The sequence below is a fragment of the Phaenicophaeus curvirostris genome, chromosome 15, assembly GCF_032191515.1.
Source record: "Phaenicophaeus curvirostris isolate KB17595 chromosome 15, BPBGC_Pcur_1.0, whole genome shotgun sequence".
Lineage (NCBI taxonomy): Eukaryota > Metazoa > Chordata > Aves > Cuculiformes > Cuculidae > Phaenicophaeus > Phaenicophaeus curvirostris.
In genome coordinates, this window is record NC_091406.1 from 10,141,027 (window position 1) to 10,168,800 (window position 27,774).

Sequence of the window (27,774 nt, forward strand, 5' to 3'; positions counted from 1 at the left end):
CACAAACTCCTTCACTTAGTACACCCATGCTTGGCAGCAAAGCATGCAGCACAGATACGATTCCCACTGCAGATCTGTGACCACAATGTAGGTCAGCAGGCTCCTCACTGCTTTGCCACCTGTGTCACTCAAGGCAAGAGGATCGTTCTCTGTGACTAGTACAGAAAGCAACAGAAAAAGCTCAGGCACCAGCCAGGAATTATTGCCAGTACCAAATACTACTGAAGAGGGTTTGAGAACCAAACACTAAGATTTTTTTTCTTCCTAACTTACTTCTTACTTTTCTGCACTTGCTTTATCTAACCCGCAAAATACCAGCGTTTGACATTTCAAAACATCTCTCAGGAACCACAGTTTATAAACTACCGCAGTGATGCAGAGATACAAACTTTCTCTGCTCACTGAATCGAGAGCTCATCACACGCCATTAATCCCACACAATGTAATACATAACGCTGAAACTAAAGAATGTTCTTTTGGCAGGCCAGGAAGACAGTGAACTGTGAATTACCAATTCTGCCTCTGGCTTTTAGAATTTCATATTAAAAGAAATCTTTGCTAAGGGGTTACCCTAGTTAAGCTAAAACATAAATTAAGTCTTAAAGTAACTGTTACCAACCAGAGAAAAAGATATAATTCTGAAGAGAAGTTTGCTTGCCTCTGCCCTGCTGATAAACAAGACAACTACATCGGTTTGGATTTCTCCAATCTATTTTTCCTTTCCTCATTTCTTCAATATTTCAGATAATTTGCATAAAGGGCCTCAGACAGATTTACTAATCTCACAAGACATTTGAGCAACAACTATGTTACAAAACCTAGAAAATATAAAGCGTTTACGCAGCCAGTTCAACTGCTTATTAATATCCCGTGCACAGACACTTTTCCGATAAAATGCTATTGGCAACTGCTTCACTTATTTTCTTGCCTCAGCCCTCCTTCTATGTAGAAATAAAGCCCTACAGAAAGTCAATGATCTTTCACAAAAATCTTCTTCCCCTAGACAGAAGACAGGAAGGTAATTCGGTGCCGGTTTGTCTTCTGTTTCACTTGGGACTTAAATTTTAGAGAAACAGGAGTATCAAAGTTTCTAAATGTCACCTAGATACCCTTGAATCTATTCTAGAAAATATTTGTGCTTTCATGTCTTTTAAATTATAGAAAAATAGCTGAAGTGTAATCTCATTTTGCCACTCCAAGAGCAAAACTTTATTTCTAAATTATTCTACACTAAATTATATTTGTAATTGTAGCAGGATTGACAATGCTGAGTGCAAAGGCATTTAAATATGTACTACAGTATTTTATTACCTTTTTGCCCCTACTACTCCCTGAGGGCAGATAGGGTTGATAACACAAGAGTTAGATTTTATCATCACCTTAAACTTCTCAAAGCATTTCTCACATAATTCATCGATCACATGTTTCTACTACAGGTAACACTACATCTCACAAGAAGTTCTGTAAGGTCATCTCAAGCCCCATTTCACCAAATAATCTAATCGTATCCTTAGCCAAACCAAAAGCAGAAGAATTAAAATTATAAGGAACATCTATATTTAATCTACTTTTGACTAAATTATCTCTGCGTATGGAGCAGCAATTCATAGATCAAAGCAGGTATTGCCAGAGAGGTATATACACTTTCTTAAATTAGAACATAAAAATCACATCTACCTATACGTATTACACACAAAGGTATATCTAAAAATGTCTTACAACGTAAGTTTCAGGTGACCTTTTCAAAAGGACAGCATAAAGTGTCATAAAGTGTTGCATGGCAGGCAAAATAGTACTGCTTTTTACACATTCCTTTGTTTTAGTTCTAAAATATTAAGGACAAAAGGATTAGGCCACAGTTCCCTATTAACATATGAGGTGCATGTGTGCAAAAATTTTGCCCAGTTCAAGCACATAATCTCATTTCTGTCAAATTATCCGAAGCACGTGCTCAATCGACTGTGGGACAACAGCTAATGCAAGGTAAGGAGTGGCACGGCCACCTGATACCTGATCCAGGATACATTCTGTCAATATAGAATAAACTGTTCAAAGATTTAATAAATCTACACTGACAGTGAACTTAATTCCACGTCAGAACTTTGTATCTTACAGTCACAGCCACCTTTATAATATTGTCAAAGGAAATCCCTGTTATAAAACTTGATGTCAAAAAGCAAGCTACTAAAAAGGAATCTGAGAGAGTCCCTATTATGTGGATTTCAAACACCACCAAACTTCAAAGAATGAAAAATGTTCAAATAGTATTTTCTTAATCTAAGACGATCTGACAGAAATTAAACACCTCTATATGTGCATCTGGAGAATGTACATTTGTCACACTTTTAGCAATGTCAGCATGAAACCAGAAAAGTAGACTGCATTTGGCTGCACAGTAAAATCACGGATTAACACCTTTGGAAGCACTGACTCTGCAAAATTAAGCAGCAGAAATGCCAAAACTTGCATATTTTCCTCCAAATTTATTTTTAAAGGAACACCATGTAAAAAAAATGAAAACAAAAAAAAAAGAAGAAAAAGAAGGCATGTGATGGTAAATAAAGCTCTAGTTTATGTCCAAAATATCCAAATAAATGCTCAAGTGCTATTGTAGATGCAAGTATTATGCGTTATTTCAAGTAAAACCAGATGCTTGGAGACAAGTATTTACCCATTCCTTCTGTCAAGAACACAAACAAAATGAAGTTTCTGGTATTCCGTATCATTCGAGTACAGGTCCGACTAGAATCTTTCACTTTAAATTCCAGGTCACTGTCACAAAACACAACTGACATACAAAAAGCAAAGAGGTTTCTTTTCTTCTGAAACCCCGAAGAGAATCCACCTACAGAAGTTTTTTAGTGCTGGCTCTCCTGATCACAACACTGGTTTGCTGGTGATGATGCTGAATTACTTGGATTTACACAGTAAATAGGTAGAACCTGACTGTATGGCACAAAGTAGACAATCAGCATAATAACTTCTAGTAGTCTGATTGTTGATAATGTTATACATCAAATAACGGGGTGGGAGGGGAAGGGAGCTTTAATCCACCTAAGGCAAAACTGCCTCACTGAAGCGATTGTGCAGTTATAGTCAGAAAAGAATAATCTTTGGGGATGGGGCGGGAGGACTAATGGCTCTCTCTCCCATGCACTGCACAAACCCTGCTGTATGGTACCCAGAGACACCACCATGGCACAACCCAGAGCAGAAAGGCACGAGCACTTCCAGCTCAGCCAGTCCAGCCCAGCATTGGTTCAAATGCACCTTTCTCACCTTTCTGAGACCTTCAAGCTAATACCCAGGCTGGACGACTGGGACAGAAAGTCCCAGACATGCTTCCAGCATGCTAGTCAAGCATAAGTCTGAAGGGGAAATGGAAATAAAAAAGCGTTACCTGTGAACACACTGCAGCTGAGTTTGTGCAAGAGCTTTAAAACTCACCCACCACCATTATTATTCCTTTGCTGTTGATGCTCTCAGGTGGTCTGCCAGACTAACACAGGGTCACATGGACTGAACCTCAAGAGATGATCTTTTATACACTTCAACAACCATTTAACTACTCATGAAAGGCGATAAAGCAAACCCAGTCTCATTCCTCTCAAAAATACAGAAGCTTCAAAGCTAACTTTGAAGCTTTCTCTACTGTTAAGCAGAAGAATACAAAGAAATCTTCTAAACAAACCTGCTTTAAATCCTGAACATAGCTACAGCTTTGTCTACAAGGCAGGAATAATTTTTCTATTCCAATTACCTTAAACTGATCTCCAGTAACCCAGCATAAGTGGAACTCTTAAATATCTTGCATATTAGAATATCGCTCTTCCGTCCTCTCTAGGAACCTCCACAGGGTCAGAGATAAGAAATTAAAAGCAGAAAAAGCAAATCATGGAGCACAACCCACTGCTGGGGACTGGATGTTAGCTGGAATTACACGTGTTTTTCAGAAAAGCAGCCACCCTACCACTGGTGGCACTAAGCTTTATTTTCTATTAATGCAAAACTTCTAAAGAATAAACAAGAAGTTATAAAAACATCCCGTCTTTTCCCTCAATACATCTTCCAGTTCATGATATGGAATAGTTGGCAGCATTTATCTTTTAAACATTTACACTATCACTGTACTTGCTTTCAAAATAAAAAATGAAAGGCAGAGTTTGCAACTGAGAAAATGAAAAGCATTACACAGATTTGCTAGCAAAGAGCAAATCAGATTCTCAGCCACAGAACTACTTCAAAGGTGCTAACTTCAGTAACTTCCAAAATACTTAGTAATGAATGGACTTTCTGACACGAGGAAAGGAAAGAATGGGATGTCATATGCTAGAAACTGCTAGACAAAATTTACTTCTTAAGTGACAAGAATAACTTAATAAATTTATTACAGAATTCATTGAACAACTTGTGAAAATATATGGAAAGGGTGCAAAAACTTCACAAACCTCCCATTCACAGCCATGGTTCACATGTACTCTGTTCCTGGATTCTTTATACACAGTGTTCCACCTCAAGACAAACTGCTCTCCCTATACCATCAGCCTAAAAATGAACGTAAAGGAAAAGCCTGAGTTCTGCCCATGCTTTAATGAATAACCTGAAATGCAGTTCCCGCATGCAACTTGCAAGAGCTGGATTTATCCTGGCATATAATTCCATGCTGCAAGATTTAAAACCAGAGTTCCTTAAGTACAATAACAGGTTCAAAGCAACTTATTTTTGTCTGTGGAAGGAATGATCACAAGACAGCCTGGAATGCAACATGAGTGCTCTGTTCCTCTTCTAAGCATCCTCTTACTTCAGTCCCAAACTATAAGGAAATAGTAACATAAGCAAGTAAACACCAAGCACACTCAAGTCTCTGCAGCATACCATCTCCCCATTTTTCATTTTTACAGTAACCAGAATAGATGAGACACTATTTTTTCCGTAATATCCATGAAAAAACTGTACTATACACCTCCCCACACCCAATCCAAATGTGAAGAGAAAAAGAAAACTGTACTTTAAAAGAACCAGCACTTCATTTCCTCTGCCTAGATTCTAAACGGCTTACAAGACCAGACACCAACACTAATTATAACAATATAAAATGACACATGAACAATAAAGACATTCTTTAGAATGCCTTCAGCAAGCTACCCCATCTCCCTCATCATTTGTGCACTAATGCCAAAACCAGTACAAAGATTTGGACATAGTACTACTATAAATTACTAGGAATTTATTAATGTATTATAAATTGGTTTATATATTTGATTTAACATAATTATGCCACATTTCATACACAAAATCTATCCTTTCCTCAGACTTATCCAATATGATTGTTGAGCTGGGATTCTTGTTAATAGGATTTCTAAGTAAAGTTGAAACAATAACACTCCCTGCGCCTCTAAAGACACTTGACAAGTGCCCATCTAGAGACAATATGCGACTGCTCCACTCACCTGATAGTGCAACTTATCAACATTACAGTGAAAAAACTTCAAATGAACCTAAAGAACTACCATCACAGCTAACCAATCTGCATTACAACAAACAATGCAGATAAATATACTGTAAGATGTATTTTCATATTCACCTCATCAATACTTCTAATCATTCTACCTAATGCTGAATTAAAATAAGTCAATACCAAATACAAAAACTGTACATGCATCACAATTAGTTCTTGAAATATCTTAAGTAACTGATGGAAAAGTCAGATTTCAAGCTGCTGAAGTGTCACTTGGATATATGCAAAGACCGCACACTACTAAAGAGTGTTTCTGTATGACTTTCCTGTTTACCCTTACATCATCTGTCACCTCCTTATCTTTTTTTTTTTCAAAACTCATCCCCATTCACATTATACCTCGCATTTCTTCTTTATCTCCAGTGTTAAGAAATGCACTTTGGGCTTTTCGTTCTGCTCCTTTCATGCCCTCTCTAGTCTGATAAACATGATGGTTGAGAGTGTGCAAACGTGGCTAACGAAAGACTCAAAAGAGCTAACAATTCAACATCAAGGGAAAAAGTGAACAAAGTGAGCACAAAAGATAGGTAGTATCAGCAGCTCAGGAGGGGAAGCAGGCAAGCTTCAAGCAACAGACACTACTCATGGAATACAGCTCCAAATTAAAGGCTGCTTTGAAGATGATCCAGGATGGTCAAAACTATCAAAGCAAGAATTCATAAAAGTGGAAAAAAAAAATCCTTCTTGGTAGACAGTGATATTGAAAAAGGCAGAACATTAAACATACGTCTAAAAAAAAAGGGGGGGGGGTGGAATTAATTTAACAAAGACAAAAAAAAATATTAAAAAAATAAAGCAGGGAAACATTACAAAGGTTTTAATCAGATTAGCAAGGCTGCTATCATGGAATTCAGCAAAATTTTGTTGGCTGTAACACTTTTCAAGATCAAATCACTGATTTAGGCATGAAAATTTTTATTGGTATTTCAATGTCTTCTTGTGTTTTAAAAATCTAACTGCCACATCATTTGCAGCACATAAATTCATAGGAAATATATTGCCTAAGGAGTATGAAAGGCAGTTAATGTTAATTTTCCATACAGATTCTGGAGATGGAGCAGCATGGCAAGGGGCCTATGAGAAATGTTTCAAGACAGGACAAAAAAAAAAATAAGGTCTCATACACCAGTGAAGTGAACAGGAATCCTAACACCAATTTCAAAGCTGGACCAGGATCAGAAAACCCTGGGTTATTTGTACTCCGCTGTGGTGGCAGGGGAAAGAATTTCCTGGCCTCAATGGGTGGTTACATTAATACCCTCTAGCGCATTGCTCAGCGGCTCCATTTTAGACAGACAGCATAAATTAGGGTGTTGCTCTTCCTCAGCTGAACTAATACCGTACCTCAAAATCCTGCAGTAGTGAATAACCATCCAGTTGTCTGATATCTGCCTTATCAAGACCCATATTTCTATAAAAACACGAGTATTATCACAAAGTTTCAGCTACTTAGTAATTCTTGTTTAAAAGTCGTACCAGCACAGCAAATAACGGTATCTGTTTCCGTACCTACATTTAACATTATATATACCTAACATAAGCCAAACTCAAGTTCTGAAGGCAGTTCCAAAGGCAAACAAAAGTCGATATTTTGAAAAATGCCCCAGACTCTGAGCAGCACAATAACCTCCGAACTACCTCCCATACCCTTAAATCATCAATAAATCCCAGGGAATTAATTTAATGTCAACAGTAATCCACCTATTCCAACTGATGTTTTTCATCACTAGAAACAAACACTAAACTGCTCCACTTCAATCCATAATTTGGATTGTGCTATAATTTCCCAAATTATTACGCATTATGGCAAAAATGTTTATTATACCATCTTAAATGTTGTATCCCTGTCCTGGGATTTTGCAGTTTTCATTGTAATAAGAGAATTTGCGCCAAACAGTAAAATGAACAGTAGTAACTTAAGTACTGCTTTATTTTTTTAAATCATATGCATCAGTGTACGTGGATACAGATAGTTTAAATTATTTATTAGGTAATGCACAACGCTTTCTGAGATAGTATAGATGGGTCTTGGCTTTTTGCAGTTGACAGCAGAAGATTAACGTGCCAAAGCCAAGAAATTATCAGGAAAAAATCTCAATAGCCTTGATCTAAATTAGATTCTACATTTGTCTCAGGGCAACCTGTGTTGCAGTCCACATACGTCTTTCCAAGGAACATGCAGTTCTCATTTAATTTACATCCACCTAAATGCTGCCAATTCCAGACTGCTACAAATTAAAAACACTTTTAAATTGACTCCATATTCTTATGGCATCAAGTGCCACAAAACCAGGCAATCATTTAACAACTTAGCAACCAGCCTAGTTTCACGGCCTGGACTATCCAAACTACCTTGGATACATCCATCTCCTTCTCTTGCCACAGAACTGCTCTGCTGTTTGGGCTGCGGGTTTTAATCACAGAATCATAGAATGGTTTAGGGTGGAAGAGACCTCAAAGTCCACCCAGTTCTAGCCCCCCTGCATGGGCAGAGACACCTCCCAGTGCATCAGGTTGCTCAAAGCCCCATCCAACCCTGCCTTGAACACCTCCAGGGCTGGGGCAGCCACGACTTCTCTCGACAGCATGTTCTTCACTGCCTTCACAGTAACAAATTTCTTCCCAATATCTAATCTAAATCTCCCCTCTGTCAGCTTAAAACCGTTCCCCTCATCCTATCCCTGCACTCCCTGATAAAGAGCCCACCCCAGCTTTCCTGGAGCTTTCAGTACTGGAAGCTGTTCTAAGGTCTCCCCAGAAAAGAGGGAGAGGACTTGGATTGCTGAGGGTGAGGGGGGAAGCGAGAAGAACATGGGCATATGACAAGTCCCCACTACTGTTTAGTACCAGTACTACACAAACCAAGGGCTGCGGCAGGCTTCAGCAGGCACACCATAAACGATGACCTTTAACTGGAGTCGAGAGAAGATCCCGCTCCGGAGTTCCCAGAGTTGGCACTGCAGGTGCTGCTCTGCTGCCCCGTCCTCTCCCCACGACTGGCTACAACAGCTTCCAGCGGGGGGAAGCGGCTGGGCTGCGAGTACAGTGGAGCGGAATCCCAAAGGAACCCCGCCAGGAGAGCACAGCCACCCGTGGGGCCAAAGCTTCGTGCCAAAGGGCGCTCATTGCCGCAGAGCGGTGGGAGAGACCAGGAGCCACTCCGGATCAGTCTGCGCGCTCGGGGTTGTTTGATCTCCAGAGCATCTGTCTTCAAATCCTCATCTTTCTGCAAGTGGGATGCAAGACTTTTTTTCTTCCAAATCAAGTCTTGCCTTTCTCAGCTTCACCAAACGAAGCCTCTCGTACAGAGCGTTTACTTCAAGCCGCAAACCCAAACGTCCACTTAACTGTGAGCACTGGAAGTTCGTTATATAAAGCAAACCCATGCAAAACTGTAGCATCACACATGACCTCTTCTGTGCAAGGTTTGAGCCAATCTGTAGTCTGATCTCACTATTAATGGAACATTTGATTCCATGATTTCTGTTGATTCCTGTTGCCCAGGGGATTTCATTTTCTTACTCAGTTGTGGCTGTTTCTAAATAAAGGTTCTGATAAACCCCAAATATTGGGAAAGTGGGGATAAATCAAATGCTTCAATTATCAAGAGAGGAAACAAAACACTAGAAAATTAAAATATTGAATATTGCTCCAAAATTATGAATATTAGCTGCATTTGGAAAGAAAGTATGCCCTTACTTGTTAGTAAATTATAATACTCCTCTAACCCAACAGAATACAGTGGATTGCAGCAGGAATGGGAGCTGCCTATTTCAAATAAAATTTGCACAGCCTGCATTTCCCCAGTCGCAGCTCCAGCAGCTGGGGTTGTAGTTCATTGCTACTGGATCCAATTAAGCAATGTTTCAAAATAATAAAACAATTGCTTTTCTTCTTAATTAATATGCAAAGTCTGGAAATCCCATTAGCCTTTCCTGGTTACTGCATAGGATGTAAAATTCAAGAAGATCCCAAGTAAGAAACATTCAGCACAGTAATTAATCAAGAGTTTCCAAAGACAATTATAGCAAATGTAATTGTTGACAAAAAATTGGCTACAGCCTGGTGCAGTAGAAGCAAAAGGTTTTGTGCATTTTATCCTAAATTGGCTACATAAAAAGTTGCAAATGAGTAATCCTTAATTAAGATTGTTCTGGGACAAGGCACACAAACGAGATGAATCATTGATGCTACTTTCAGAAGTCTGGGGCTCCACCACCACAGTTCTGTGCGAGCTCGCTCATGCACAGGAGGCAGCAGAGGCGCAAAGATGACTGCAGCATCAGTGTAGTTGTATGCATTTGCCAGAGGCCTGTGACTTTCAAAACGCAGTAAATAGATCATGTACCTCTTTGCACAGACCGTAAGTACGGAAGAAAGGCTGAACTTAGCTACCAACTTCAAGCATTCCTCACTGCTATGAAAATGAAGATGGTTTTACAATTCAAGAAAATTCTCAAAATCTATTATTTCATATTTTAAAATAGCTCAGATTTTATCCTGTGTATAGTTAAAGGACTGCTTCCCCATAAAGAATCACAGCCTCTGTTACTTAGCCCAGGCAAAAATTTGGCCTGATTCTCATGAGATTCTCTAAGTTTTCTGGCACGTCTAGATATTAAATGGCCCATTCTGCCCAATTAATACTAACGTGTTGCATAATCCATGCAGCTGGAAAAGAAGCAACTAGTTCCATTTCTAATCTGATATTCATAAAATACTGTCAAAACTATTTTGACCCCTTCCATCAAAGAACACTTTAGAAGGTTCACCTACTTTCTTCACATCTGAAAGTTTTTCAAATCAATATTAAGGGGCTGATGATTGCTTTAAAAATACAGTTAGGGTACATCTGCTTGCTGAGAGAAATCCAGAATGGTGCCAGTTCTTATCTCTAAAACGTAGATCTGCTGTGCAACTCTCCCAGTGTCTGCACATATACTCTCACCTTATGCTACTTCTAAAACCTTCCTTTTTGTGCATAAGTGTGTTTAGTCTTTAGAGATTATTTCACACTCATAGCATTCATGCAGATACTGTGCTATTCGCACGTGATTTTACAGGAGCACTTTGCAGTGCTAGAAGGAGATGTACTGGCTTGCTGCTTTAATCCATTTCACCTTGCATAATTTCCAGGTAATAACCTTGTATTCTGAACTGAACCATAGGATATTTCAGTAATAAAATAGTCTGTGGTTATAAAGTATTTAAAGACATTTCAGTGTCATTTAACAAGGAAATATTTAGTCAATCTACTACTTTTACAGTAATGCTCAAATTGCCATCTGGAAGACCCAGATTCAAAAATCAGTTTCTGGATCCCAGACTCAGCTCACGAAGGCCGAATACGTTGTAAAGAAGATGCAATTAGTCTCCAGGGAAAGGCTTCAGCAGGCTGTCATTGGCTGTGCAGCATGCAGCACGCTCTCTTGTGTGGATAAAAATAACATATTGAAATGGCAGCTGCTCAGCGAAGGAAGAGGATTTGAGCAGGGATAAAAATATACCTTAAAAGAGGGGGGGAAATGGTAAAATGCTTATCAAAAGTGTTAACGGTAATATTGAACCTTAAGCAGAAAATACTATTTCATATAGCAAGACAGCTAACAAACATAATTACTACTGCTCTAAACAAATCCAAGACTAGCATAGCCCAATCACCTTAGTCAAGAACTAGATACCGTGCATGGATTTTGGTAAATTTTGATGAATTCCACTTAAAATTGTATTATGGGATCCTAAACCTGCTGCTCTGAACATATCATTTAAAGACAGAAATTATCTCCAAGAGACAGCAGGTTCCAGACAGTGACTGGCATCTATTAGCATGTCTGTACTCTTTCAGTTGTTTTGAAGGCATATTTTCACATAGTGCATTTCTCTTAAGTCCATTACAATACGAAAGGGGGTGGTATTAGTGTTACATGCTGAACGTCTGTTGAGTCAATATTAAAGCCTCTCAAAGACTCACAAGATAGCAGTGAGATCTATTAGTAAGATCATGTAAATTATTTCCATGCCATTCTGAGACTGTTCTCTACAGTATGATTTATTTGTGTCTTGCCCAGGCTATTTTTAAAGTCTCAAACCCAGAAGCTTTTCCTTTCTGAGAGTATCCAAGTTTAGTTTAAATGCACTGATTAATCCATTTAAAATGCAAACCAAAAAACCTTCTAGATCTGCTTATTTAACTGTAAGTGCAGGTGTTTGAAATGGCATCAAAACTTGAATTGAGAACTATAATTTTAAAATTTCTAGATCCAACATTTTTGAAGATCCCTTTCAGTTTAAATAAACGGGAGGCAAGATGAGAAAAGTGAAAAAGGAGAGACAGAATCTGTTAAGACATAACCATAGAGCAACTGAGAGAGATGGGAAAATAAAAAAATCACAAAATGCTTGTGATCACATGGGCCTTTCTTCAGACTTGAGTTATGTTTTGTACCAGCAAGTTACATATTTTTTTTTCCAGCTGTATCAGTTCATTTAACTAAAGGTATTTCCTCTCCTGTACAAATCCTACAAATCCTGCCCTACTTAAGAGATGATCAGTGCAGCATTACCACAACTCGGTAGTTGCTAGTTTGAATAAAGATCCATCACTCAGTATATTTCAACAAATAAGCAACTATGTTAAGTCTACGATGCCTGATAAGCAGCAGTCAAATTCAGCGTACTGCATATTTCACTATAAGCAAACAGTGATTTTGCTGAGGAAATCCTTGAAAAAGTATTTCACAAAGGATCACTTCAGTTTTTCATTTCAGTTTTGAAGCTTTTTCTTTATGGTTCTGTAACCATCAGCCATGAAAACAGAAAAATTTATAAAGAACTTAAAAATAATTCCCAGAGCAATACCTGATTGATATTACTGTGTTCTGATCAGTTTGACACAACACACACAAAACTCAGATGACTCTGCAGAGGGGATTAACAAACAAGCTCAAGCAGCAATTACTGTGTACCAGAACTATACATATTCTTTGTTGACACACTAACTCCATTACTCTGAAAACATGGTCAGCACTCAAAACCATATTTAATTTGCAAAGAATCTTTTCAAAGCATGTAAACTAAATATCATACTGATTTACAGAACTACCCTTTTTGTCGCTGAATACATATGAACATATATAAACTTGACTTTGTTAAATTCAAATTTAAAGGGAAATTGTATTTGTTCCTCAGCCACATCACCCTGGGTTGTTATCTTACCAGCTGTTAGCAGCTAAAACCTGGGCTGGGGCTGCCTGACAATTGAACTGAAGGTCTCCAGGCAAATCCCTAGCATTGCGGTCAAGGAAGGACACACAGTTCTTGGTTCAGTGTACGTTGCTGGTAGCATAGGATGTTGCCAGACAGCATGTGAAACTATTACTACTTGTCATTAATAAAAGTCTGGTCCCCACCGCACAAAAAGGGAATATATTTGGGGGTTTTAATGTATTTGGCTTTACTTTTAGCTATATCAAGCTCTCCTTGTCATTTTAGTAAGTGCTTTTCTTGTTGCTTCTCATCACCGTGAACTGCTGCATAGTACTGTGCAGAAGAAACACAAGCTGCATTTCAGACCATAATGAATGCAAACGATGCAAGTTACTGCCAGTTTATCAAGGGTTGGTCTTCTGAGCAAGAATCACTATTAAAACAAGGTAGGTTTCATTAACATCATAAGCCTTGATGTTGAAAGACATTTACTTTCAGAAACCACACAGACAGGTTTGGGTTTTTTTAATGGTCTTATGACTGGTAAAAAACCTGAATGCTTAGATAATTTTGGCTAAAAAAGTAAGAGTTTGACTGCTTTTACTTATACAAGTAACCATCAAACTTAAATAGGTCATTCATTATACAAGACAAGAATAAGAAAAGAGATTTGTGGATTGTGTAACATAAGCAGTTTCTATTCTTGTTTAGATGAAATATGTAGACAATGCTTTGAATATTTTGTAAGTGGAAGTATTTTCAAAGGAAGACTACCTCTGCCAAAAAAATAAAAAAACCCAAAAATATAAATCCCAACTGTAATTCAGTTCAACCCCCTTTTCCTTTCCTCATGGTAGAAAGAAGTCTGCAATTCAGGGCACAAACAAAAAGAGAGGTAAAGTTGTAAAAATAAAAAAATTGTGATAAAATACTCATCGTTCTTCTGCAAATGACACAGGTAAACCTCATTCTTCCCCAAGGCAGAAAGAACTATAACTTCAGAAGGAAAAGCAGGAAGCTTTATCTCATGGAGCTGCACAAGATTTGTGAAGCTGATCAGTTTTACAGGCTGCACACATTGTATCTATTAAAAACAACACTGAGGACTTAGACAAAAGATCAGCTTATGTTTGTATTTTGCGTTGTTTTGTATAAAGACAAAATACACTCAATTGCACATGTGTTGCAATAGCTTCAGCTAGAGCCAAATGAAAGAAAGGAGGCCCACCCCAGCTGACTGACATGCATTAGGTGCACAATGTAACTTTACTTTTCCTAACCAAAACCAAAGTCTCTTATTCTAAGAAAGAAACACCTTCCCAATTATTTACTGCAGGAAATACTCTTTCTAAATTTACCTTTCAGTGTATCATTTTCAGCTCTCATTATATCGATTAGTGAGTTTTCCAGAGAATGCATGTCAAAAGTCCTTGTGCGATCCTGCAAACAAATACAAACAAAGCCACGTTACAACACTACAGTTAAGCAAAAACACATACAACACTTAAGTCAGTCTGATACAGGAATAATAAAAATCAGAATATTCCTAAAATTAATCTGACCTATATTTATCAAAATCAATCATGTAAGAATCCCAATTCAATATTCAGTTTGTATTCCTTGCATACTGTTAAACTTTGTTAAAAATAATTTCACTGGAAGTAAAGATCATATCCTGGAAGACAGAACTGCAAGAAGAAATCATAAAATCAGTAGTTCAGCCCAAATCAAGACAATCTAAGTCCCAGAAAAAACATAGAATTTCCTTCACCTAAACAACTACCCCAACAACGTAATTAATCTAGTTCTGCACAGTCAGTTCAAATTCTGCACAAAGTATTCCACACAAGCAATAGCGTTCCAAGTACTCTCATTTACTAGGTGACAACTCAATTCTGATTTTTAATTCCCTGAATTCACAAGTTTGGTATTCTAAGCATTACTGGAACGGAATGAGGACTCAAGAAATAAGAGGCAAGATGTGTCATGTCCCTCACTGTTTCATTATCTCAAGGTATTTGAAGTATACTTACCAAATATTTCTCCTTCATATTAACCAAAGTCAGACTTTCCCAACCAAACCAATAAATTTCACTCTTACAGACCTGATGCTACAATATAAAATATCCCGGTACTACTTAATTTTAATCAGCAAATTCAGGATAACTGAAATTATATATAAACTTTGAAATCTTTACAGTATCATAAAAGGTCACTACTGGAGGAAAAAAATCACTCTCATTCACAAAATTGGTCACCTATCCATGTTATCTATGTAAGTATACATTTGGAGCAACACCTGGATAAAATTTTATACAATTATATTAATACATCTTGAATTCAATTTTTCTGTGTCCAAAAACTCCTCTAACATCACTTCTAAAGATTTTATTTCCTTCATGTTCTAAGAGATTCTCCTCTGAGCTGAGATCAACCATGGAAAGTATCTGTTCAAATAAGACAGCAAAATGTGAGCAAGACAGACATTTGCTCTAAACTGTTTCTCTACAACTGTCATTATTGCAGCAGTGAATGTGTATTTCTTTTGTTCCTAACTCTAGTTGCGAAGCTGAAATTTCTCCAAAGCACAGAGATCCAGCTTTGATCATTTTTAAAACCAGTGGTGAAGACAGCATTGCACAAAGGTCATTGCGTTTCAAGCTATAACGTCCTTTACTTCCAGCAAGGAAGTGCTAACACAGTATTGACTGCAGTGTTGCAAGAGGCGTTCTTTGTATCAGACAACAATCGGTCATCTTGGACTTTAAACACCCAATGCTCTTAAAATACACTAAAATATTAAGAGCAGAAATCCACTACGTCCTAGAGTCTTGATCCATTTCCACGTTCATAAGTTACACCCTAACAACTAAAAAATACTAGCTTTCAATGACATTTTCTGATATTTTCCTCCCTTCAGAACAGTTTATTTCTGATACAGAACAGAAGTGTTTCTACCCACGTGCTGCATTTCAAATAGCATTAGAAAGATCTGAGTTGGGAACCATATGCTTTACTAGTCTAGCCCAATATCAAATTTGCTATAAAAAGCACAGAGCTGCCCTGTCTCTCCACAGTACTTGCTTCCTTGGTCATTTATATTACAAGATAATTGAAGACACTTAGAGACACTATAACTAGGTTTTCACTGTACACTAGAGTTTTTACATTCACACATCTCCTGCAGGTTTCTTCCTTTTCCAGTAGCATTAAGTTCATTGTTTTGGTTTATACATTACTAGTTCATGACTATTTCAAATCTCTAGTTACACTAAAATACCTTAGAGGACTAAGTAAAAGTCCTTGGGTCTGCATCCTGGACCCACTAGGATCCAACAGCTGTGTAACTGCAGAATGGATGCTAGAAGACAATCTGCATTTTCAAGCAGTCCTCACATCAGGACAAAAATACCCTAAAACACAAGTGGGAATATTTTCTGAAAATCTGACATCCCTCAGAAGCTGCTCCTTCTTCCATTCTGGCTTTCATACTGTACTGTGCTTCTCTGTGTGGAATTAACCGTAAGTCCAACCCATTAACTACAAAATACATATATAAACTACAAACACATCCATAAATTACAACCCATAAGCTACAAAATTCTTATTTCACAAAGTGCAGAACCTCAGTATTTCCAAGTCTTTGTGGCACTTAACACTTCAGGTGGCTGACAAGACCCTAAGGGAGAAACCCAAGCAGAGTAATTTCTAGTTTATTGTGCTGTGTATGTGCTGGAGTGCATGCACCCAAAGCCGGTCTCTTGTCACTGAAATGTCTGTGGTGGGTTGAGTTGAGCTGTAGTAACAAATGGGGGTGGAAAGTTGCTGCAATAGGAAGCTTCTAATATTGAGAACAGAGAGTTTAAACGTTTGAGGGGAAAAAAAAAAGAATTGAACTGGTTAGCCAATAGGGACACCACATTCTCCAATGGAAGGTTTTTGTCGTGAGGAGTTCCTAGAATTCCCCTTCTGAGTGAACCACCTAGCTGTCATTTTGCAGTACAAGGTCCGTAAGCTTCTAGGCATACCATAAACATTTTAAAACACAACCCTGCACGTCAATACAAAGATTTCCTGGTCATATTCCTAACTGCAGCCATTAACAATCACCTAAAAGGCAGGACTGGCTAAAATACAGCCCACATTCATCCTCACGTTCTCCAGTGGTTCCAGTAACTTGTCATAGCAGTGGAGAACACTGCCATAGGTTAGAACACCCTCAAAACTCTGGCATGTTGCTATCTATTTCTTGCCTGTCATTCCAGAAAAGGTATCTGCTTACAGCACATCTAGTCATCAGGGTCATTTCATAGTGCTGAACTACCCAGGCTCAACACTCTGAGGAAGATCAGTCTTGTCCCCAGGCTGATTGAAACTATTTGCTTTTCCATGTCTCTGCTTATTAATTAGAAGATGGCAGACTGTGCTAAGCACAACACTAACAGCCAATGCTACTGTTGCACTGAATTTGGATACATCCCTGAAATTAATGCAGAAGTCCACCTCTCTGGAAACAGAGCGTAATTAAGTACTTAATATATAAGTAAACCTGCATATATCTATCCCATGAAAAGATGTCCATCATGTATGCCCTAATTAAAGACCAGCCAAAATGTCACATTCAAGCGGTTCAGAGGTTTGCACAGGAAGAAACTCCATTGATTTAGTTGACTGCTTGCTCTGATACTGAAGGGTCCACACTACTGGAGGAAGTCACCTTCAATAGGTTACTTTCTCTTCTATGCAATTTAAAGGCCTTTTAATTTGAGACTGCATTGAAAAAAGTAGCACAAATTTTGCCAGCCTTAACCTCCAAGATGGCCAACACATTTTATCAGAAACACATACTGCATTGGAAATATATATATATACGGAATACATGCCTAACATAAAAATAAAGACTGATGATAGGTGAGGAGACACGTAGCTGTAACAGTCAAGATATTGATCATGAACTGGAAACAAACGTGAGCTGTTCTTGGACACACGCTATTTATGAGTTATAAAGCACATAAGCCATGCTGTACTTTGAAAAAAAAGGGATGTTTTCTTCAAGAGACTTCATGTAGAGAGAATTAATAACAATATGGTGGCATTTTTAATGGACTAATTCACAAAGTTACAGTGCTTTCCATGGAGCTAGACTGCTTACTGTATACTTATTTATTTATTCGTAAAGAAAAGATCTAAGGGTAATGACTACCCTGGAATAAAGCAGGGTATATGCATTTCAGTAACAGAATAAGTTAACTATAGCCTGATCACAAGAACTTGGCTTTACACGAGTTTGTTTAGGGCATCTAAAATTTTGCTTTATCAGAGGGCTCAAAGGGCACACACGTTTATCCTTGGGAAACAAAACAGAGGCAGAAAGACATCAAATCAAACACAAGGCCACAAAAAAAAACCAAACCCAAAAACAAACAAAAAAGAAAGTCAGTCATAATACATAATCATGTTTAAAATGTCAGCCAACATTTCAAAAGACATTCATTAAATATAATTTTGAATGACCAGTACTGTTTTTACAATAAGATATAAGAGGTGACAGTGAGAAGATCTGCTTAAGAGAGACTTGCAAATATTCTACAACAAACCCAACCATTTTGAAATATACATCAGTCAGCTCTGGACACAGAAAAATAAAATTACTCTGATTGTCCTGCTGCCTAGAAACCATTTATAAGTAAGTAAAGTGCTCATAATAAAGCAATCTCGTTGTTAAATTATAGCGAGTAGAATTTGGGACTTTTATGTCACAGCTTTGTCATTGGATTCGTGCAGTATGGGCAAACCACTTTGGTGACTATAGCAATCTCCCTACTAGCACCCAATCAGATTACTTTATGTTTAGAGGTCTTGTAAAAAATGGAGCCACTTGCAAACATGACATCACTAAATTCTAATTACTATCCAATTACATTTTTTCAAAGTCCAAAACCATTTCATTCCAAAAAGAAAGTCACTTGGTACTAAGCATGTACATTATCTACTGGGACATCCTCCTATGCAAAAGAAATTAAACATGAATTTTTCATGCACAGGAAGATCATACTTTGCACTTAGAAGTCCCATACCTAAATTCTCTTGCACATCAGAAAAACGTACATCTTAAACATTAAGGTGCAGATTCACTATATTAAATCTGCATCCACAGCATTATCATCACCTGAATTTAGATTCCAGAACCTGAGAGCTTCTCTTCACCACTTCCCCCAATGGGCCTCCCAGTGCTAAAAACCCAAGCTATACAAACTGTAAAGCCTGGCAAGGTATGAGCACTTGCTGGTGGATAAGGCTGTGCCTAATCTTGTAAAATATGATTTCTCTGAAGACTGAGGCATGAATAATAATGTAAAGTATGCCATTGCATTAAGCAGTTTATTGAAGGTGATTAATCCGTATTTATGGAATAGACGTAGTTGTAAAACTGGTACTTATTTATTTAAATCTTTGCCAAACCAGATTACTTGTGAAAATCAGAAAACTCACAACCATATTTGCTACCCTCATTATAGGACAGGAAGCCTGAGACTTTCTGAAACCTTGTACATATTTCCCACTATTAAAAAGCCTTGTGTCTCAGGCAAAACACAGTTTGCAGAGAGAGAATACTGCAGGTACTAACTACAAGTTCCACATTTTTCTTTTCATTACAAAGCAAATTTGGACTTGATTATGCTTTTGGGTAAGCTCTTCCTCCTTCCCACCAGCCTGCAAATTCTGTATTCCAGCTCCCAGTCCAGTATCCAGTGAATTAAAGGCTTTGAATAAACAGGTTTTTCCTGAAAGGATGTTTCTGTATGCTGCCCTGATCATCTTTTATAGCTTCACCAGGGAACAATAAGAAAAAGCTGGAAAACTTAAGTGACGCATAATATCCAAACTTTTTGGGGAGAGAGCACTTCTGGTTTAGTCAAACTTGAACCTTCTTTTTTTTTAAGTGTTAGAAATTACAGACCTTTACAAAAATTTCCAGTAACATGTCTGATTCTATTTTAGCCACATAGTTTTTCATGTATATTCTAGAAATTATCTTCCACAATATCTTGTGTTCTCAGTCTTTGTGCTGGGCTGCTAAGTATGCAATTTTCAAAGCAAAATGCTTAATAAGAGCACTCCTTTTAATCTTAGGAAAATACAAACATAATTCAAATAGCTTCTAACAAAAGCTCTCTTTAGAAAGAAACCCTGAGGTCAAAAACACACAGGAGGGCCAAAGCCAAAGTATTAACGTCAGCAGTAAGTTTATAAAACAAGAACAGTGTTAACTTCCACAGTACCTCACTTGTGCATGTCATACCACATTAGAGTTCTTCTCATTCCACAGATCAGTAGTTGTGGGGAACAGCATACAAAACACTAATTACTACACAGCTGATGCAGCTATAGAAAAATGGGTAAACAGACATTTAAAAATCCACCTTCAAGTATTTATTCCCTTTTAAAGTGATAGCTTTAAATTTCTTGGAGTAATTACTGTTGCTAGAATTAAAAATAAAATTCTGCAAAACTTTCTGCCAGACAGGTAGCCTCATTTTCTGCAACCATCATAATTTCTGAAAAGGTTCCTTAAGACCAAAGAAAAAGTTTTAAAATAAAGAGTCATGGTAAAGAAATTTATTCGCAAAATTCCTTCAAGAGGAAAATACTGGTAAATGCATTCAAGCGATTATTTTTTTAATTACAATTCCCAGGGTATTTGTTTAATGCACTTATTAAATCACCCCATTTCTATGGGCAAACAAATCATGACGTATAGCTCAGAATTAAAACACACTCTGTAATCACGTATGTGTTTTCTCAAACATTCCATATCTGCCTGGGGGAAGAGAAAGTCTCTCTGGCACAGACACTCAATGGATTTGGAAGGGGTTATATACCTGGAAACCAGCCACTGCAGAAGAAAGGAAAAAACATTTTGAACAAGTGGATATAATGAACTGCTCTCATGTACAAAATTCTTTGAAACGGGCAGTTATTTTCAAGCCTGATTCCAAGAAGAAACACAAATTATTTCAAGCATTTTTACAGAAAGCTGAACACTGTTGCTTAACTTGCTTGTGCCTTCAAGGACCAATTTAACAAACATCGTCACGCATTTGAAGATGAGATCTGGGAACCTGGAAATGCCTATCAAAGCAAGATTTACACATTGCATAACAGGCAGGATGTTCCACTTTTATGAGGAAGTGCAAGCACACAGCAGAAAGAAAGCCAAAACAATCTTGAGGGAAGTGCTGCAGTAAAATGCAATTACTGAACACTTAGCTTGTCACTGCTGCTAGGAGAGAAGTAGAAACAATTATTTAAAAAAAATAAGTGACTTTGTAAGATGCAATCACAGTCAAAGCATTTTCATTTATTAATTCTCAGGGAAGGCTGTTACATCCAGAAGACCTTTTATTTTTTTGTTTTTTATTCGGGAATCGTTTTTTCGTTTGGAGACCATTTCCTTTTCAAATGAAATCACAAAGAACAATGGCTTTTCTCTTTTCAAAAAGATCTTTGAAGGGGGAAGCCTGCTCAGCAGCTAAAGTACAATACCAAAACTTAATTTCATTAACAGATCTGGTAACAGTCTTCTCTGACCTTGCTTCCAGTTACATCTCTGCAACAAGGTTCCTACAAACGTGCTACTTCTGAGACATCATGAGACAAAATTCCAAATAAAACACACAATAAAAAGCAGATTTTGCGTGCAGCTCTCAATACCAAACAAGCAATCATCCAATTGCAAGATTATCAAATAAATCACAATAGTATTTTCCTTTCATCTTGAAAGATTATCAAACAGAACACCACAATATTTTCCTTTCATCTGTGCCATTTGGCATCACCTAGGCAGCAGTATTTGAAGTGAGCAGTAGTTTGTAACAGGCTGCCCAGAGAGGTGGTTGATTCACCTTCCCTGGAGGTGTTTAAGGGATGGGTGGACGAAGTGCTGAGGGGCATGGTTTAGTGTTTGATAGGAATGCTTGGACTCGATGATCTGGTGGGTCTCTTCCAACCTGGTTATTCTATGATTCTATGATTCTATGTTGCTGGCTTATAGGGACATTATGCAATGCTGTCCCCTCCAAAGAGGAAACAAGCACTTACACTTTGTTACCCTAAGATTTCCATCAAAACAGAGACTTCTGTGTTTCACCAAGCACTGGAGCAGAGGCAAGCTTTGAGGAGAGAAAAAAAAAATGATTCCCAAGTGTTTGCAATTGCTGGTTTGCTTCCTGCCATCTAAAGAAACTCATTTTCACTAGATTGCAGCAACACTTGTTAATGATTTAAGCAGCAAAACATAAATATTAAATGAAAGGGATAGTTGTATCAAATTACTCCATTGTGTTGCTGCAGCAAAGACAGCTTTCAATTATTTCCTAAATAGGAATCTAAGAAGATTCCAGTAACAAAATAGCCTTGTCCAGTACATGACTGCATCATCAGGGATACTTCACATATATATATATGCATGAACACAAATATACAATAAGCAAAACTCCTTATTTCAGCTTTGACATGGGAATACAATCAGAAAAAAATAAAAAGACAAAGGCCAAATTTTACATCATTAGTTTCCAGAGATTCAAAAATTCACCATGCTTTCAACACACAATTTACTAAGTGGCCAAAGGAACTAAAGACTTTATACAAAAAAAAAGTTATAAAAAGCTGTTGTCCAAGATGGCTTCAAAATTAATCAGCATCTTCCTAGGTCTACAGTGCTGAAGTCCTGTTCTGCTGCCCTGCTCTTTTCTTCACCGAAGCGACAGTAACAGACTGGAAAGAAATTCACTCCAACACTTCCCTTTTCTTGGCATGAAGAAGTGTCAGACCTGGTCTTGACATGTACAGCTTCATCTTAGTGTTTATGTAAACATATACCAACATGTTGCACAACAATTATTTCTTTACCATGATCAAAATACGTGTGTCTGATATTTTATGTTTGGAACATAACCCAGAAGTCAAGGCTGACTTTGCCAATTTCCTGAAATTTCCTTGATGTCAAACCAAGTACATTTCTATCCCTGCGTATATATTTGGGCCTTATACACAGCAGCAAGGACACATTTGATCTCATTCTGTCACTCTGAACATCAGCTATAGGTCGGGGTACAGAATGAATTAAACTGTGAGCCAAGCCTTGCTGCAGTGAGGCTGAAAAAAGACCGACACCAGCTGTGTCCCTTTTTCTAATGGTTCCAGTGTATAAATTTGGTATGCTGGACACAGGTTCACTGTATTAATTACGAATCCTTACATTAAAATCAATTACTACTATGCATTCCAAATTTACAAGGGCTCTACCTGATATGGAACCAGCTAGAAGCTCTGCAGTAGAAAAAAGGATTCTAATGGAAAGTTATCGCCAGCAGCTGCTCTGTTGTCAGAAGGCTGCATAGGCAGGCCCTGCTAACCAAACAGAAACTGAATAGTTCACAGAGAAGAACTGAACAGTTCCTACATCTGAATCCACAAAGCCATTATCAAATACATTTATATATCATTAGGTTGGTTTATAACATGAGAGACGGTGCATGGTTTTTATCTACAGATCTTTTGAATTATTTTAAGTAGGTCACCCTGGATCTTACAGCACCAGCTAGAAATTACTGCAATCGTTTTGAATTTTTTACTTTTGCCCTCATTTGAAGATCTTGAAAAACAACCCACGAAATGTAGAAGAACTCTCGGGGTTTTGGATTCACCCTAAAGGAGTTTACAAAAGGCACACACACATAAAAGCGAGGTTTGACCAATGGTCAGATGAAGAGTACTTCTATTCTAATTTTTACTGTAAATTAGGCGCAAGATTATACAGTTCTTTTCAAATTCATAAAAATCAGCCTAGAAGGAGAGGTTGAACTGCCAGACAACCTGCCTCCTGCCAGGATAAGGCCATATTAACATACAGGAGACCACCAATTAAAACTCATCCAGATCTATTTCTGGTGAAGATGTAATGGCCCATCACCAAAATTTGCTGCTATTACGGAAGAAAGCAAACTGTGTTGATTCCATAAAAAAAAAAAAAAAAAAAAATCAAAGTTTCAAAAAAATGCTATAAAAAAATGTTGTACTACAAGTAGGTATGACACTGTAAAGCAAAATACAACTCCTCCATACTTCTCAGATGTGGTACATTCTCGAATACTTCATTGGACAGCACTTTTTTTCCCTACTCCTTTTTGTGGATATGCTTGGGACTCCACTAAATCTGTTCATCAGCTATTTCGGGATCTATCTAAGTATTAAGCTGAAGGAAGCTGGCTAATACAGATGTCTGGTGGGCCACAGATATTTATATGACCACTACGATTAAAAAAAAACATGATTCACAGCTCCGGGTGTAATTCACACTATGACATTTCAAGTTACTTTTTTTTGTTAGCTGTAAGCACACAAGTCATACAATCCGACACCCAACCCTATTTAGGCCAATTTAATGCACTTAAATGTTATTTTTCTTATGGATATAAGAGCGTGCTCACCTGAAAAGGAAAAATGTTGTCAGCTCTATTCAAGCTGTCTTCCATCCATGATTTCGGAGCAAAGGCTGAGCTGGGTCGAGCGTATTTCTGCAACTGGATATGATTACTTGCAAAATTCTTCTTTAAGGGCGAGATGGAGTTCAGGGGCGTTATTCCCCCATTCAGTCCCCTACGGTGGTCTCGACCTTGTGACCCACCCCACCCACCGTATCCACCGCCACCAGGGCTCCATGAAGATGGTGTAGGCGATGGACTTTGGTAGCTGCTCCATGGAGAAGGTGGCTTGTTAAGATTATTAGCCAAATGAGGCAACTGATTAAAAGCAGCATTTCTATGTGTGAATGGAGGTGGATGAGGACTTGCAGGAGACCTCCTCTGTTGCTGATGCTGACTGTGGTGATGCTGAAAATGGGGGTGATGAGGGTGGTGTTGAGAGAGGGGTCCAATTTGAGGGGAAAAGCTACCACCAAAGCCAGGGCTGACGTGATGTGGAAAATTCTGAAACAGCAGAGCACCATTATTAGCCGAGGCAGTAGGGACCCCTCCCTGGTGAAAAAAACTTGCATCTTCATTGATTATTGTAGAAGAAGAAGGAGCTATAGCTGCAGACCAGTTACTAAAACCAGTCAGAGAAGATGCAGTGGACGTCAAGGGCTGCGTCGAAGTACCTAGCCCTGAAGCCTCTTGATAATCAAATCCTGTTAACACCGGCGATTCTATTCTTATTTTCTCTTTTCCATTGCCATTCTCTGAAGAATTATCGCCCTGATTTTCGTCACTTTTAGCTTTCTCGGGTTCAGAGAGCATGCCTGCTTCCTGACTTTGGCCGGGGGAAAGCTGCTGTTTTTCTAGGGACTCTTGCTTTTCCTGTTGCTGAGTTTTAGATTTTTCTGACCCCAGAATCTCATCCGGGATATTATGGGCAGCTGGAGCAGGAAAAAGCCAAGCTGACCCAGCACTACTGCCATTGGCAGCTGTGTTATTATTTATAAAAGCAGCAGGGCTGGGGGTTGCATTCTGATGATGGTGCGGAGGCTGCAGATGTGGATGAAATCTGACTGGAAAAGCTGACTTATTTCCAGTGTTGTTTTGCACTAACACTCCAAACCCGTAATCCCCCATTTATTATATTTAGGGTTTGAATCCTCCCTGTAAGAACAAGTCAATGTTTAGTGTTTACCTCGTCCTTTTCTGAGGCGAGATTAGCAAGTATCCTATTTTTACCAAGATATTCCAGTTTCTCCCTCCACACTACGTATTTCAGATTTGGATAAAGAAGCTTAGGTTTTTTGCAAAAGATAGATCTCTTCAACTATTTAAATGCGTGCATTTGTGTCCGTTTCCTTCCTTTGGCCAAGAGGAAGGGAAAAATAAATCTTTGGTTCACAAAATAAGAGGTTTCCTTTTTCTAAAGGAAATGCACAGCAATGAGAGAAAAAGCTTCTGGGGAATAAGGATAAAAAGATTCTAACTATCCCGTTTTCTCTTTCCTCAGCAGCCTTGACTCGCCCATAAATGAGTTAAGAGGGAAGAAAAAAAATATACAATGACGTATGGTCCCCCAACCCCTTGGCAGCAAAAAATAGATTTAAATCTGGAATAATTTAATACATCTCTATAATCTAATATATATTTGTGTCCTGTTCAAAAAAAAAAAGTCTTTGCTGTGGGTAAGGGAAAAATTTACCTCAGGATCTCAGCGTTCAAAAGAGTGAAAGGGGGGAGCGAGTTGCAGAAGACGCTTTTTCGTGCTGCTGGGTTTAACCTATTGTATTTAGTTACAATTTACACTCTGTGTGTGTGTGTATGCGCGCGTGTGGTTGTTGAAAGGGGTAAGATCTTATCTCAGGAAATTAGTATTCTGTGTGCGTTGGGTGGGGAGTGAGTTGTGCAGGAGAAGGGTGGATTCTTGATGCTGCTCCTTTGGGGCTGGGTTTCTGAGCTCGCCAGACTTGCTTCTTATTTAGGATCCGATATTTGCGTGTCCTTTATACGAGTCTCGGCTGCCCGGAGAGGAATATTTGCATCTCAGAAATCGACATGCAGCGTTCGGGAAAAGGGAAGGGAGGGGACAGCGAGATGTGCAGGAGGAAGGGGAAGGAGATTTGTCTTGCTGCTGCCGAGAGGGTGGTTTCTGGTGCGGGGCTCCCCTCTTTCCACCGAGATCCGCGGCTGACGAGGTGGAGGAGCCCTCGGGTGCGGCTTTTCCTCCTCAGGGACCCGGCATCCAGCGGGGCCGGGGCGGGCTCGTCTCGCCAGGCCCCGCGTTCTCTGTGGGCAGCCCCGCGGCGTCCCCCCTCCCTCGCAAGAGTCCTGGTGTCGGGGAAGGCAGGAGGGGTGGGTTTTACCTCAGGAGAGGAGCAGCCTCCGGCACGGAGGGAAAGGCGCAGGCGGCGGGGGGCCGGGCTCCTCTCTCCCCCATGGAAGGCGTTTAACCGGTTCTCCCGAGCGGCGCGGATGGGACGGGACGGGGTCCCGGGGGGCTGAGCGGGGCGCGGGGCGCGGCGGCTCCTCGGAGCAGTCCTTCCCCTGCTGCGCGTCTGCTCGGCTCCAGGCGGGCTTCCTTCCCCCTCATGTACGCCGGCCGCGCACCGGGAGACTCCGCGATGAGAGCGGGGGTGGGGGGGGGGATGGGGTGGAGCTGCCGCGACACCGGCTCCGGAGGCGCTTCGGTAGCCGCGACGGGTCCTCGGCGCGGAGCCTCCGCTGCCGCCGACGCCTGGGGCTTCTCTCTGTTTCTTCTTCTGCGTCCTTTCCCCCCGCCCCCCCCTCCCCGGCGGCCGCCGCTTCCTGCCTCGGTGCCGCAGCCGGTGCCCGCCGAGCCCCGTCTCCTCAGGACCGAGCCGCCGCACGAAATGACAACCAGCTGGAGGAGGCAGCGCGGCACTTCCGGTTCGGCGCCGGGCGCGCCCCCGCCCCGCCCACCGGGCACCGCCCCGCCGCCTCGCGACGCCATCTTGGGTACGGGCAGGGAACAGCCTTGCCTGCGGCGGCCACCTTTGTTTTGGGCGCGTCGCCCGCGGAGAGCTCGGTAGCCATCTTAGGTAAGGGCGAAAGGGCAGGTGGATGCCGGCCGGGCAACCATCTTGGGCGGAGGGGCGCGGTACCCGCCGGCGGCGGCCATCTTTGTGCCGGGCAAGGCCGGCCTCCTCGGCCCTGGCCGCTGACGGCCGTGAGCAGCTGTCACCGCCGAGCCGAGCTCTGCGAATCAAACCCTACCCGAAACGCTGCCAGCGTGTGACGCCCTCCAGCGCCCCGGGGCTGAGCCCCTCTGGCCCTGGCCTGGGCCGCCGTGCCCTAGCGATCCTGCTCGTAGGGTGGGAAGTCGGCAAAATGACGCGATAAAACCTTCGGCTTCTGTGGAGAAGGGCCACCACACCCCGCTTTTGCTCGGGTTTTTGCCCTTGAAACATGGAAACCTGATACAATTAGGGAGCGTTTTCACTGAACTTCCCGGAAATTTTCTCTTTTTTCTCCTGCTGTGTAAGGAAATTCCAGGTAAATGATGGATGGCCTTAAGAGGCACTAAGGGAGGTTTAGATTGGATATTGGGAAAAA

General features: G+C 39.8%; 1 protein-coding gene across 2 annotated transcripts in view; it reads right to left on the bottom strand.

Annotated features, from left to right (window-relative positions):
* Positions 1–27,057, bottom strand: part of CPEB4 (cytoplasmic polyadenylation element binding protein 4) — a 42,440-nt gene extending 15,383 nt beyond the window's left edge. For both annotated transcript variants that reach the window (XM_069868908.1, XM_069868907.1), the window contains exons 1-2: positions 24,217–27,057; positions 14,083–14,164 (exon numbers count right to left, since the gene is read on the bottom strand). In XM_069868908.1, coding sequence (XP_069725009.1) covers positions 14,083–14,164; positions 24,217–25,338 — 1,204 coding nt within the window. In that variant the 5' untranslated portion in view covers positions 25,339–27,057. The remainder of the gene's footprint in view (positions 1–14,082; positions 14,165–24,216) is intronic.
* Positions 27,058–27,774: the final 717 nt, after the last annotated feature.